Source organism: Anomaloglossus baeobatrachus, chromosome 12 (assembly GCF_048569485.1).
Source record: "Anomaloglossus baeobatrachus isolate aAnoBae1 chromosome 12, aAnoBae1.hap1, whole genome shotgun sequence".
In the NCBI taxonomy this organism is placed as follows: Eukaryota; Metazoa; Chordata; class Amphibia; order Anura; family Aromobatidae; genus Anomaloglossus; species Anomaloglossus baeobatrachus.
The window spans coordinates 90972232-90986595 of NC_134364.1; the positions used below are offsets into that span (position 1 = coordinate 90972232).

The window sequence follows — 14364 nt, forward strand, 5'->3', positions numbered from 1 at the left end:
GAGGGCCGCTCACCCCCGTACGGTTGGCTATACAGGGGGCCGCTCCCCCCCCTCCAATACTGTTGGTATACGGGGTGCCGCTTCCCCCCCCCCCCCGTCCTGTTGGTATACAGGGGGCCGCTCCCCCCCGCAATACTGTTGGTATACGGGGGACAGCTCTCCCCTGTACTGTTGGTATACAGGGGGCCGCTCACCCCCGTACTGTTGGTATACAGGGGGCCGCTCCCCCGCCCCCCCCCCCCCGTACTGTTGGTATACAGGGTGCCGCTCATCCCCCCCCCCCTCGTACTGTTGGTATACAGGGGGCCGCTCATCCCCCCCCCCCCATACTGTTGGTATACAGGGGGCCGCTCACCCCCCCCACCCATATACTGTTGGTATACAGGGGGCCGCTCACCCCCCCCCCCCACCCATATACTGTTGGTATACAGGGGGCCGCTCACCCCCCCCCACCCATATACTGTTGGTATACAGGGGGCCGCTCACCCCCCCCCACCCATATACTGTTGGTATACAGGGGGCAGCTCACCCCCCCCCACCCATATACTGTTGGTATACAGGGGGCCGCTCACACCCCCCCCCATATACTGTTGGTATACAGGGGGCCGCTCACACCCCCCCCCCATACTGTTGGTATACAGGGGGCCGCTCACACCCCCCCCATACTGTTGGTATACAGGGGGCCGCTCCCCCGCCCCCCCCCCCCCCCCCGTACTGTTGGTATACAGGGTGTCGCTCATCCCCCTCCCCCCCTCATACTGTTGGTATACAGGGGGCTGCTCACCCCCCCTCCCCATATACTGTTGGTATACAGGGGGCCGCTCACCCCCCCGTACTGTTGGTATACAGGGGGCCGCTCCTCCCCCCACCCCCCGTACGGTTGGTATACAGGGGGCTGCTCCCCCCTCATACTGTTGTTATACAGGGGGCTGCTCCCCCCTCATACTGTTGTTATGCAGGGGGCCGCTCCCCCCGTACTGTTGTTATACAGGGGGCCACTTCCCTCCTGTTTGGTTTATATTAGGGGCCTCCTCCTCCCCCACCCTTCCATACTTTTATATATGCGCCCCTGTTGCTGATTTCTGGGCCCTCACTTGTGTCCTCCTTTTCTGCAGAGCTTTTCTTAATCTCGGAGCCGTGATGTCCTTCACCGGAGAAATGGCTGAAGGGAAAACGGATCTAACCAATGGTGAGTCGTGTGCCTGCAGTGTCGGGGATCCCCGTCCTTTCGCCCCTTCCTGCTGCAGTTGTCTTTGATACTTTCACTGTAACCGCTTAGATTCTGCGGCTGGAATTAAGTGCTGCATGTAAGGGGGTTAGATTTCCAGGATTCGAGTTTCCCCATCCTGCTTTGTTGAACGTTCATGGTACCTCAGCCCCCAATAGATGAGTGCCCCTGCTCTACAATAAAGGAAAGTTTCATGGGGAACGCCACTTAAATTTACATTACATTGCTTTGAACTTTTGGATTCAGCAGGTAGTTTCTCGAGTAGCCCCGAAGACATGTCCGGAGCAGATGAAGGACGGGAGAACTCCTCCGGTATCGAAGTGGAGGCATCGGACATGAGTTTGAGCCTCACGGGTGACGAGACAGGAACCAACCGCGTGGAGAGTAGAGACAGCTGCTCCGAGAGCTCAGGAGAGGATAAGGACTCTGACAGCATGGACGATACCGGACACTACTCCATCAACGATGAGAACCGGGGCAACGACCGATCCCACTCAGAGGACGATGAGGAGGAAGAAGAGGAGGAGGAAGAGGAGGAACGAGTGCGAAAGAGGGGTCAGCGCAAGCGGGCTAACCACGAGCATGATTCCTCAGACGATGAGAAGGCTTTGGAAGACTGGGTGTCGTCTGAGAAAACGCCTCTCCCCCGGCCTCGCTGGCGGGCGATACGGGCGCTGAGGCAGAGGGAGGTCGGCAGCAGCCAGCGCTTCATCTACGACGCCTGCGGAGCCAGAGGATTTGTCCAGAGGTTCAGACTACTACACGGCCTGGAGGGGCACCTGGGCTGCGTCAATACCCTGCACTTCAACCAGCGGGGCACCTGGCTGGCCAGCGGCAGCGACGACCTCAAGGTGGTGGTGTGGGACTGGGTGAAGAGGAAACCAGTGCTGGAGTTTGAAAGCGGCCACAAAAGCAACGTTTTCCAGGTACTTCTACATAGGCGGAAGGTTATATTCTTGTTACATAGAGAGCAGTATTATAGTAGTTATATTCTTGTACCTAGCGGGCAATATTATAGCAGTTATATTCTTGTACCTAGTGGGCAGTATTATAGCAGTTACATTCTTGTACCTAGTGGGCAGTATTATAGCCGTTATATTCTTGTACATAGGGGCAGTATTATAGCAGTTATATTCTTGTACCTAGCGGGCAGTATTATAGCAGTTATATTCCTGTACATAAGGAGCAGTATTAAACTAGTTATATTCTTGTACATAGGGGGCAGTATTATAGCAGTTATATTCTTGTACATAGGAGCAGAATTATAGTAGTTATATTCTTGTACATAGGGGCAGTATTATAGTAGTTATATTCTTGTACATAGGGGGCAGTATTATAGCAGTTATATACTTGTACATAGGGGGCAGTATTATGCTAGTTAAATTCTTGTACATAGGGGCAGTATTATAGCAGTTATTCTTGTACATAGGAGCAGTATTATAGCAGTTATAATTTTGTACAAAGGGGCAGTATTATAGTAGATAGATATATTCTTGTACATAGGAGCAGTATTATAGTAATTATATTATTGTATATAATGGGCAGTATTATAGTAGTTATATTCTTGTACCTAGTGGGCAGTATTATAGTAGTTATATTCTTGTATATAGGAGCAGTATTATAATAGTTATATTCTTGTACATAGTGGCAGTATTATAGTAGTTATATTCTTGTACATAGTGGCAGTATTATAGTAGTTATAATCTTGTACATGGTGGGCAGTATTATAGCAGTTATATTCTTGTACATAGTGGGCAGTATTATAGCAGTTATATTCTTGTACATACGGGGCAGTATTATAGCAGTTATATTCTTGTACATAGTGGGCAGTATTATAGCAGTTATATTCTTGTACATACGGGGCAGTATTATAGCAGTTATATTCTTGTACATAGTGGGCAGTATTATAGCATTTATATTCTTGTACATAGGGGCAGTATTATAGCAGTTATATTCTTGTACATAGGGGCAGTATTATAGCAGTTATATTCTTGTACATAGTGGGCAGTATTATAGCAGTTATATTCTTGTACATAGTGGCAGTATTATAGTAGTTATATTCTTGTACATAGGGGCAGTATTATAGTGGTTATATTCTGTATATAGGGGGCAGTATTATAGTAGTTATATTCTGTACATAGGGGCCAGTATTATAGTAGATATATTCTTGTACAAAGGGGCAGTATTATAGCAGTTATATTCTTGTAGAAAGGGGCAGTATTATAGTAGTTATATTCTTGTACATAGGAGCAGTATTATAGCAGTTATATTCTTGTACATAGGGGCAGTATTATAGTAGTTATATTCTTGTACATAGGGGCAGTATTATAGTAGTTATATTCTTGTACATAGAGGGCAGTATTATAGTAGTTATATTCTTGTACATAGAGGGCAGTATTATAGTAGTTATATTCTTGTACATAGAGGGCAGTATTATAGTAGTTATATTCTTGTACATAGGGGGCAGTATTATAGCAGTTATATTCTTGTACATAGTGGGCAGTATTATAGTAGTTATATTCTTGTACATAGGGGCAGTATTATAGCAGTTATATTCTTGTACATAGGGGTGGTGGTTATAGTGTTTTTTGCAGTCTTTCCTGTGGGCTGTGTAGTGACGGGTGGTTCGGCCTCGTCCGCCATGTTTCGCATTAGTGCTGATATAACGTGTCTTGTCTGGAGTCAGGACTGATTTTAATCAGGGATCACAACTTACTTATAGATCAGGGAAGGATTGAGGTGATTGTGGTAAGGACAGGGCTGCTCTGGTGTGACCTTGCACAGTATTCCCTGCAGCACAGAGTATTTCAGGTACAGTTTTGTTGGTGTTTTTTCTAGTCTGATTGTACATAATTTTTATATTATTGTTTTAAGGCAAAATTCCTCCCAAACAGTGGTGACTCCACCCTGGCGATGTGTGCCCGGGACGGACAGGTACGCGTCGCAGAGCTCTCGGCCACTCAGTGCTGCAAAAACACAAAACGGGTGGCACAGCACAAAGGCGCCTCGCACAAGGTGAGTCATGTCTGTGCTTTACACTGTATCCCTGCTCTCTTAAAGGGAACCTGTCAGGTCAAAAAAGCATTATAACCTACAAGCAGGAGCCTGTGTGAGCTAGTAACACCTTCCTACCCATCCCTGAGTTGTAATATTGTGTAATATGGAAGTAATAAAATACGTTTTACTACTTACATGTCCACTATGTAAATGAGCAGAGCTCATCGCCCCATGGGTGTCACATCGCCCGTGGGCGTTTGCAAGGTATCACTCCCCTGTGGGCCTGATACCATGCATTTACATGAGCGACGTCATGTCTGCTGCTTCAGAATCTCGTATGCGCGCTTGCCATTCTCACCGCCGCCTCATCCTGGTGTTTACTTGCAGAGTTCAGATGTGCACTGTGCATGCTCAGAAGATTCCTGTGGTTCCGGTCATGTGCAGCGCGCATCTGAACCCGGCAAGTAAACACCAGGATGAGGCAGCGGCGAGAATGGCAAGCGCGCATACGAGATTCTGAAGGAGTGACGGGACGTCGCTCATGTAAATCCATAGTATCACGCCCACAGGGGAGTGATGCTATGGAAAGCATGTAGACGCCCAGAGGGGAGTGATGCTATGGAAAGCATGTAGGCGCCCACAGGGGAGTGATGCTATGGAAAGCATGTAGGCGCCCATAGGGGAGTGATGCTATGGAAAGCATGTAAGCGCCCATAGGGGAGTGATGCTATGGAAAGCATGTAGGCGCCCACAGGGGAGTGATGCTATGGAAAGCATGTAGGCGCCCACAGGGGAGTGATGCTATGGAAAGCATGTAGGCGCCCACAGGTGAGTGATGCTATGGAAAGCATGTAGGCGCCCACAGGGGAGTGATGCCATGGAAAGCATGTAGGCGCCCACAGGGGAGTGATGCCGTGGAAAGCATGTAGGCGCCCACAGGGGAGTGATGCCGTGGAAAGCATGTAGGCGCCCACAGGGGAGTGATGCCGTGGAAAGCATGTAGGCGCCCACAGGGGAGTGATGCCGTGGAAAGCATGTAGGCGCCCACAGGGGAGTGATGCCGTGGAAAGCATGTAGGCGCCCACAGGGGAGTGATGCCGTGGAAAGCATGTAGGCGCCCACAGGGGAGTGATGCCGTGGAAAGCATGTAGGCGCCCACAGGGGAGTGATGCCGTGGAAAGCATGTAGGCGCCCACAGGGGAGTGATGCCGTGGAAAGCATGTAGGCGCCCACAGGGGAGTGATGCCGTGGAAAGCATGTAGGCGCCCACAGGGCGATGCAACGCCCATGGGGCTTGAGACCTATGCTATTTACATAGGGAGTATGTAAGTAATACCTATTTTATTACTTTCATATTACACATTATTACAACACAGGGATGGGTAGGAATGAGTTAATAGCTCACACAGGCTCCTGCTTGTAGGTTCTAATGCTTTTTTTGGCCTGACAGGTTCCCTTTAATCCTCAGCATTTTTCTTTTAAAATTGTAGCTGAAAACATCCTTCAGTCTCCTCATGCTGTCCATCCTCCCTGCTTTATACTTCAGCACTGCTTATTGCTTCCTTTAACCTAGCAAAAGCCTTAGGCCTTGTGCGCACTGGACGGAATGTCCCGCGGATTTCCAGCGGTTTTGCTGCATGTTTCGCTGCAGAAAATGTTCATAACATGTCTGCAGTGATTCACCAGCAAATCCTATGGGAAAAAAAATGCTGTGCGCACTATGCGGATTTTGACAGCTGCATGTCGGTTATTTTCCGCAGGTAGCTGCGGGACTGGCTATTGGAGGAATCTCCAGTAATACCAGTCCTGGCCGCGGTTACCTGCACTGAACTCCGGAGCTGACACCTGAGCTCCAGAGTGCAGCGTAGACTAAACTGTGAGCGCCGAGTGGTTGATTCCCCGGCCATTGCCGTTTAGTTCAGGCCGGGCTGATCTCCGGAACTCAGGTGATAGCTCCGGAGTGCAGCCCGGCCTCTCTACAGCTGTCACCTGAGCTCCAGAGATCAGCCCAGCCTGAACTAAATGGCAATGGCCGGGGAATCAATCACTCGGCGCTCGCAGTTTAGTCTACGCTGCACTCTGGAGCTCAGATGACAGCTCTGGAGTTCAGTGCAGGTGACCGCGGCCAGGCCTGGTATTACTGGAGAGTCCTCCAGTAGCCAGTCCGACACTGGCTGCGGCATTTCTGCAGAAAAACGCAACAAAACGCAAAAATTGCATGCGGATTTGGATGCAAATTTTGGTGCAGTATTTTCCCGCAGGTATAGAAATCTTAGGCTATGTGCGCACTAGGCGTTTTTGCCGCGTTTTTAGCGGCGTTTTTTACCGCGTTTTTGTGCTGAAAACGCAGTGACATTGCTTCCCCAGCAATGTCAATGTGTTTTCAGAAGTGCTGTCCTCACACAGCGTTTTTTTTTTAGCTGCGTTTTTGTGGTGGCCACAAAAACGCAGAATGTCAATTATTTCTGCGTTTTCCACTGCGTTTTTCACTCATTGAATTCAATGAGATGTTAAAAACGCAATGAATAACGCATATAGCCGCGTTTCTATGACTAAAAACGCAGCTATAAACGCAAGGGGTGGGTACTACAGTGACGTGTACAGGAAGAGGATTCCTTCTGTTGGTAAACACAGAAGCGTGAATCCTCCCGGTACCGTCACCGCTGCCTCCACCTCCCGTCCTGTGCACGTCAGCTCCGTGCGGCGCCATGTCTGGGCGGGAGGTGGAGGCAGCGGCGAAAACCAAAGTGAACAGTAGAAAAAAAAAAATGTCATATACTCACCTGTCCGCAGGGTCCCGGTGCCATGCCCGCTCCCAGCTCCTCCCGGTCCCGCCGCTCTGGCTGTGTGCAGTCTCCCCGGGGCAGGACCTTGCTTGCAGGACCTGGCGCTGATCACCTGATGCAGTCACCTGACGCATCAGCTGATCGCGGTGTCGCCGGCTTTTTCGTGTCCGGCCGGCTATCAGCTGATCCTGCCGTCAGGGGACTTCATCAGCTGATTACCGGCAGCTCCGGCAGCGATCGTATAGGATCAGACTCCTGTCCAATCGATCGCTCCAGGAGCTGCCGGTAATCACCACAGCACACAAGTGAGTATTATTTTTTTTTTTTTTTTCTACTGATGCATCAGCTGATTGTATAATCGGCTTTTATACAATCAGCTGATGTGTGATGGGATTCAGGCACTTGATCCTGACACATCATCTGATCGCTTTGCCTTCCAGCAAACCGATCAGATGATATTGGATCCGGATTGGACGGCGCGGGACCCTGACCCAGGATTACTGCGGAGGGGGGTTTATTTCAATAAAGATGGAGTCACTAATTGTGTTGTGTTTTATTTCTAATAAAAATATTTTTCTCTGTGTTGTGTTTTTTTTTATCATTACTAGAAATTCATGGTGGCCATGTCTAATATTGGCGTGACACCATGAATTTCGGGCTTAGGGCCAGCTATACAGCTAGCCCTAACCCCATTATTACCTAGCTCGCCACCCGGCTTCAGGGCAGCTAGAAGAGTTGGATACAGCGCCAGAAGATGGCGCTTCTATGAAAGCGCCATTTTCTGGGGTGGCTGCGGACTGCAATTCGCAGTGGGGGTGCCCAGAAAGCATGGGCACCCTGCACTGTGGATTCCAATCCCCAGCTGCCTAGTTGTACCCGGCTGGACTCAAAAATTAGGCGAAGCCCACGTCATTTTTTTTTTTAATTATTTCATGAAATAATTAAAAAAAAAGGGCTTCTCTATATTTTTGGTTCCCAGCCGGGTACAAATAGGCAGCTGGGGGTTGGGGGCAGCCCGTACCTGCCTGCTGTACCCGGCTAGCATACAAAAATATGGCGAAGCCCACTTCATTTTTTTTTTTCTTTTTGGGCAAAAAACTGCATACAGTCCTGGATGGAGGATGCTGAGACTTGTAGTTCTGCAGCTGCTGTCTGCTCTCCTGCATACACTAGTGAATGGAGGATGCTGAGACTTGTAGTTCTGCAGCTGCTGTCTGCTCTCCTCCATACACTAGTGAATGGAGGATGCTGAGACTTGTAGTTCTGCAGCTGCTGTCTGCTCTCCTGCATACACTAGTGAATGGAGGATGCTGAGACTTGTAGTTCTGCAGCTGCTGTCTGCTCTCCTGCATACACTAGTGAATGGAGGATGCTGAGACTTGTAGTTCTGCAGCTGCTGTCTGCTCTCCTGCATACACTAGTGAATGGAGGATGCTGAGACTTGTAGTTCTGCAGCTGCTGTCTGCTCTCCTGCATACACTAGTGAATGGAGGATGCTGAGACTTGTAGTTCTGCAGCTGCTGTCTGCTCTCCTGCATACACTAGTGAATGGAGGATGCTGAGACTTGTAGTTCTGCAGCTGCTGTCTGCTCTCCTCCATACACTAGTTCTGCAGCTGTCTGCTCTCCTGCATACAATGAACATTTTGAAGAAGGAAATGACATCAGACCTTTTTTTTTTTTTTTTTTCATCAACAATCTTTAATGGCATTGTGCACTGATTAAAACGCAGTGAGCAAAAACGCAGCAAAAAACGCACCAAATCGCGGCAAAAACGCATGCGTTTTTGCCGCGTTTTTTTAGCCGCGGGTGCGTTTTTTAGACAAAAACGCACATAAAAACGCAGCGTGAAAAAAACGCCTAGTGCGCACATAGCCTTACTGAGCCTTAGGAATTTTCTTAAGATTGATTTTTCTAGTGCGCACAGGGCCTTACACTGCCTCTGTCAGTTTCCTTGTGAACCAGGAGGGCCAGGATGAGGCCATAAATCATGGAACCTATGGTTTGCTCCACAGCTCGCCCTGGAGCCAGACTCCCCATGCACTTTCCTATCGGCTGGCGAGGACGCCGTGGTGTTCACCATCGACCTGCGGCAGGATCGGCCGGCCTCGTGAGTACACGCTCCGCCCATTCGCAGTGGTGGCCGCTTGTTGTGTCTCCTCCTCATCTCCAATTTCCCCCATATAAAGGCGACTGGTGGTTACCAAGGAGAAGGAAAAGAAAATCGGCCTCTACACCATCTACGTCAACCCAGCAAACACCTACCAGTTTGCTGTGGGAGGGCGAGACCAGTTTGTGCGGTGAGGAATATTTTGGATTTACACCCCCCCACCACCACTAGGATGCCACCTTTTTAAAGGGTTAATCACCCATGTTCGGATTATGACGCGAGCTGGACGCTGCGGTATAGCAGTGATGTGTGTGTGACGGCTCATTGCTATTTTTTATCTCAGGATCTACGACCAGCGGAAAATTAACGAGAACGAGAATAACGGAGTCCTGAAGAAGTTCTGTCCCCATCACTTGGTGAGTGGCCCTCCGCCTTAGGACCGGCTTAGGGCGCAGCAGTAAATGACTCCTTGATCGATCACTGGGGATGTCAGGCCTGACAACCACCTCGAAATCACTGGTTGTCACGTAGTGTAACACAGCTGTTAGACTTCGCAGAAAAATGGGTGCTCTGAAGCAGTGCTTTCCTGCTGTTGGGTAAAGCTACAACTCCCATCCGGGGGTCAACCCTTCTCACAAGGGGATGATCAGCGTTTCATAATCTCTCCTGTGGTCATCTTGTCATTGCCGGCAAATTACCATTTGTCCACCAGAGGGGGCACACTCCGCTCTTGGAGATACTGTTAGAGATATTTAAGTTCTTGTTTAGCATAGCATGGACTATTATGCGAACAGTGTGGGTCATGGCTCTACTGCAGCCCCCAGAATCTGTTATCTTAAATAACTAGCTGTAGTGCCCAGAGCTGCCGGGATAGTAACTAAGTGTCTCTCCCACTCTCCCTCTGTGCCGGGGTCTCTAAGCCCCTCTCCCCCTCGCTGTCGGCGCGGCTCTCCCCCTCGCTGTCGGCGCGGCTCTCCCCCTCGCTGTCGGCGCGGCTCTCCCCCTCGCCGTCGGCGCGGCTCTCCCCCTCGCCGTCGGCGCGGCTCTCCCCCTCGCCGTCGGCGCGGCTCTCCCCCTCGCCGTCGGCGCGGCTCTCCCCCTCGCCGTCGGCGCGGCTCTCCCCCTCGCCGTCGGCGCGGCTCTCCCCCTCGCCGTCGGCGCGGCTCTCCCCCTCGCCGTCGGCGCGGCTCTCCCCCTCGCCGTCGGCGCGGCTCTCCCCCTCGCCGTCGGCGCGGCTCTCCCCCTCGCCGTCGGCGCGGCTCTCCCCCTCGCCGTCGGCGCGGCTCTCCCCCTCGCCGTCGGCGCGGCTCTCCCCCTCGCCGTCGGCGCGGCTCTCCCCCTCGCCGTCGGCGCGGCTCTCCCCCTCGCCGTCGGCGCGGCTCTCCCCCTCGCCGTCGGCGCGGCTCTCCCCCCTCGCCGTCGGCGCGGCTCTCCCCCTCGCCGTCGGCGCGGCTCTCCCCCTCGCCGTCGGCGCGGCTCTCGCCCTCGCCGTCGGCGCGGCTCTCGCCCTCGCCGTCGGCGCGGCTCTCGCCCTCGCCGTCGGCGCGGCTCTCGCCCTCGCCGTCGGCGCGGCTCTCGCCCTCGCCGTCGGCGCGGCTCTCGCCCTCGCTCTCTCCCCCTCGCCCTCGCTCTCTCCCCCTCGCCCTCGCTCTCTCCCCCTCGCCCTCGCTCTCTCCCCCTCGCCCTCGCTCTCTCCCCCTCGCCCTCGCTCTCTCCCCCTCGCCCTCGCTCTCTCCCCCTCGCCCTCGCTCTCTCCCCCTCGCCCTCGCTCTCTCCCCCTCGCCCTCGCTCTCTCCCCCTCGCCCTCGCTCTCTCCCCCTCGCCCTCGCTCTCTCCCCCTCGCCCTCGCTCTCTCCCCCTCGCCCTCGCTCTCTCCCCCTCGCCCTCGCTCTCTCGCCCTCGCCCTCGCTCTCTCGCCCTCGCTCTCTCGCCCTCGCTCTCTCGCCCTCGCCCTCGCTCTCTCGCCCTCGCCCTCGCTCTCTCGCCCTCGCCCTCTCCCCCTCGCCCTCGCTCTCTCCCCCTCGCCCTCGCTCTCTCCCCCTCGCCCTCGCTCTCTCCCCCTCGCCCTCGCTCTCTCCCCCTCGCCCTCGCTCTCTCCCCCTCGCCCTCGCTCTCTCCCCCTCGCCCTCGCTCTCTCCCCCTCGCCCTCGCTCTCTCCCCCTCGCCCTCGCTCTCTCCCCCTCGCCCTCGCTCTCTCGCCCTCGCCCTCGCTCTCTCGCCCTCGCCCTCGCTCTCTCGCCCTCGCCCTCGCTCTCTCGCCCTCGCCCTCGCTCTCTCGCCCTCGCCCTCGCTCTCTCGCCCTCGCTCTCTCGCCCTCGCCCTCGCTCTCTCGCCCTCGCCCTCGCTCTCTCGCCCTCGCCCTCGCTCTCTCGCCCTCGCCCTCGCTCTCTCGCCCTCGCCCTCGCTCTCTCGCCCTCGCCCTCGCTCTCTCGCCCTCGCCCTCGCTCTCTCGCCCTCGCCCTCGCTCTCTCGCCCTCGCCCTCGCTCTCTCGCCCTCGCCCTCGCTCTCTCGCCCTCGCCCTCGCTCTCTCGCCCTCGCCCTCGCTCTCTCGCCCTCGCCCTCGCTCTCTCGCCCTCGCCCTCGCTCTCTCGCCCTCGCCCTCGCTCTCTCGCCCTCGCCCTCGCTCTCTCGCCCTCGCCCTCGCTCTCTCGCCCTCGCCCTCGCTCTCTCGCCCTCGCCCTCGCTCTCTCGCCCTCGCCCTCGCTCTCTCGCCCTCGCCCTCGCTCTCTCGCCCTCGCCCTCGCTCTCTCGCCCTCGCCCTCGCTCTCTCGCCCTCGCCCTCGCTCTCTCGCCCTCGCCCTCGCTCTCTCGCCCTCGCCCTCGCTCTCTCGCCCTCGCTCTCTCGCCCTCGCCCTCGCTCTCTCCCCCTCGCCCTCGCCGCCTCTCCCCCTCGCCCTCGCCGCCTCTCCCCCTCGCCCTCGCCGCCTCTCGCCCTCGCCGCCTCTCCCCCTCGCCCTCGCCGCCTCTCCCCCCCTCGCCCTCGCCGCCTCTCCCCCCCTCGCCCTCGCCGCCTCTCCCCCCCTCGCCCTCGCCGCCTCTCCCCCCAAAGCAAAAACTGTAAACAAAAGTGTTAATATCTCATAAATGACTGAAAATTTGAATTAGTAGTAAATTGTGTAATTTTTTGTATTTACAAGCTTTAGCAAAAAAATATCCGTTTATGAAAATAGTAATAAACCCCTTAGGCCTTGTGCGCACACTGCGGTTTTACCCGCGGTTTTGCTGCAGAAATTTCTTGAGAAATGTTTGTAACCTTTCTGCAGACATTCCCCAGCAAAACCTATGGGAAAAAAATAGCTGTGCGCACACTGCGTTTTTTTTTTTTTCTCAAGGAACATTCTTTCTGCAGAATTTCTTGAGAATGTGCATGTCACTTCTTTTCCGCAGGTACCTGCGGTTTTTGCCATAGATAATGCTAAAAACCGCGGGGACCAACTTGCGGAAAATCCGCGGCAGATCGCGGCAAAAACACGGGTGCGGTTTTACCGTGGTTTTTACCGCGGGTGCGGGATTCTTTCAGAGGGTCCGTTTTTCCTTAAGAAAATGGCACTTTCTAGTGCGCACATAGCCTAAGGCCGGTATTGCGGTCTGTAGGGGGCGCTGTGAACTTTACATTGACCTGTGTTTCTGTTGTAGGTAACAAGTGAAGCTAAAGCAAACATCACCTGTCTGGTGTACAGCCATGATGGGACAGGTAAGTGCCGATCGCCCACACAGAGGCCTCTTAATTTTTTTTATTTATTATTTTTTTTTCAAGGGACATTTTAAAGAGGGTCTCTTGTTTAAAATTCTAGAGGGAATAGATTTATTTTGCCTTTTTAGAGGTGCAGGTTACACAGCAGGTTGGTGATTAATGTGTGCAGCGGCCATGTTTGCTTGGCTCCTGTCTGCTCTATCTGCGGAGTCCTCCAGATTTCACAATAACAGAGAAGCTGCCGTGGGGGGGTGGAAGCGATCTCTGCTTAATTCTCACTGAATGCCAATTGCCAGGCAATTCTTCCTCGCCTGCCACATGAATGTTATTACTGTGCGAAAAGCTGCCGCTGTTTAACCCCTTATTGTGCTAAAGTCATATCTCAATAGCTGTATTGCTTTATCAGCTGGTTGGGAACAGTACATAACACAAAGGGTTCCGTTATGATTCCTAAGACTTTTTAAAGGAACCATGACCCTAAAAAAATGCATAAAGACAAGACTATGAAAAAAATCCTTAATCTCCTTTTATCCCCCCCCCCTTCCTTTTTGGTCTCGTATCAGTTAAAAGGGAGACTTGTATAAAGAAGTTTCCTATGTCCCAGGACAGCAACAATGCTATCCTCCTCTTCCACACTGGCACCTTATGTGGCTTTAAGAGAACTGACTGCAGCAGGAGCCTCCCCCCTCTGCCCTGTAGAACAAATTAAGCCCCGCCCCTACCAAGGTTTATAAAAAAAAAATCTTAGATTCTGTATATTTCTAGGATTATGATCTATAGCTAGTTCTCTATGGCAGAATGTGCCAATAAGAGGGCTGGAAATTAGATAATTAGATATGCTACTCCCCCCTGACAGAGTTGGGGCTCAGTTATTGGATGCAGCATTGTAAAGGTTACCATGTTTGAATAGGCTCCACCCCCGAGGACCCTCTTCTACCAGTTATCAGGTCAGAGATTGGTCACTTGATGCTTTTGACAATGCTGACGCTCGAGAAGCAAAATCCTTGTTGAAAGGAGTCTCCTGGGCTGAATACCCAATATTTGGGTACATCCTTGTATAGGGCAGTATACACAGTAGGTTCCTTGAGGGGCCCCTGATTTAAATTAACTTCATTGACCTGTTATGGTCCACCTAATGCTGGACTAGGTGTGCCTGATGAGACTGAAGTCAAACTCGTAGACATTGTTGGGGTAAGACTTGCACCTAGCAGAGCCCCTCTGACCTCCCTTTAGTACTCCTCCTTCATCCATGTTGCTTTCCTTCTCCGCAGAGCTCCTCGCAAGCTACAACGATGAAGACATCTACCTGTTTAACTCCTCTCACAGTGACGGAGCACAGTACATCAAGCGGTACAAGGGGCACCGGAATAACGCCACAGGTGAGGAGCTGGCCCATCGGGTTGCCCAGAAAGCTGGGTACTGCTGCACAACTTAAGAAAGCTAAGTGAAGCCTATTTGGCTGCCAATATGTCCCGCCACTTCTAATTTCCCGTTGAGGTTGCATGCAATACCACCTTTATCCGGCAGAGGGCGCCAGACTAGAGAATAT

General features: G+C 52.9%; 1 protein-coding gene across 2 annotated transcripts in view; it reads left to right on the forward strand.

The window, feature by feature from the left end:
- DCAF8 (DDB1 and CUL4 associated factor 8) overlaps nt 1–14364 on the forward strand; it is a 50724-nt gene that overhangs the window by 7683 nt on the left and 28677 nt on the right. Inside the window, exons 2-9 of one of the 2 annotated variants that reach the window (XM_075329614.1) lie at nt 1116–1189; nt 1475–2154; nt 4103–4243; nt 9026–9120; nt 9200–9310; nt 9464–9536; nt 12758–12815; nt 14087–14194. In XM_075329614.1, the coding sequence (XP_075185729.1) occupies nt 1141–1189; nt 1475–2154; nt 4103–4243; nt 9026–9120; nt 9200–9310; nt 9464–9536; nt 12758–12815; nt 14087–14194 (1315 nt within the window). In that variant the 5' untranslated portion in view covers nt 1116–1140. The remainder of the gene's footprint in view (nt 1–1115; nt 1190–1474; nt 2155–4102; nt 4244–9025; nt 9121–9199; nt 9311–9463; nt 9537–12757; nt 12816–14086; nt 14195–14364) is intronic. The other variant, XM_075329615.1, reaches the window with a different exon arrangement.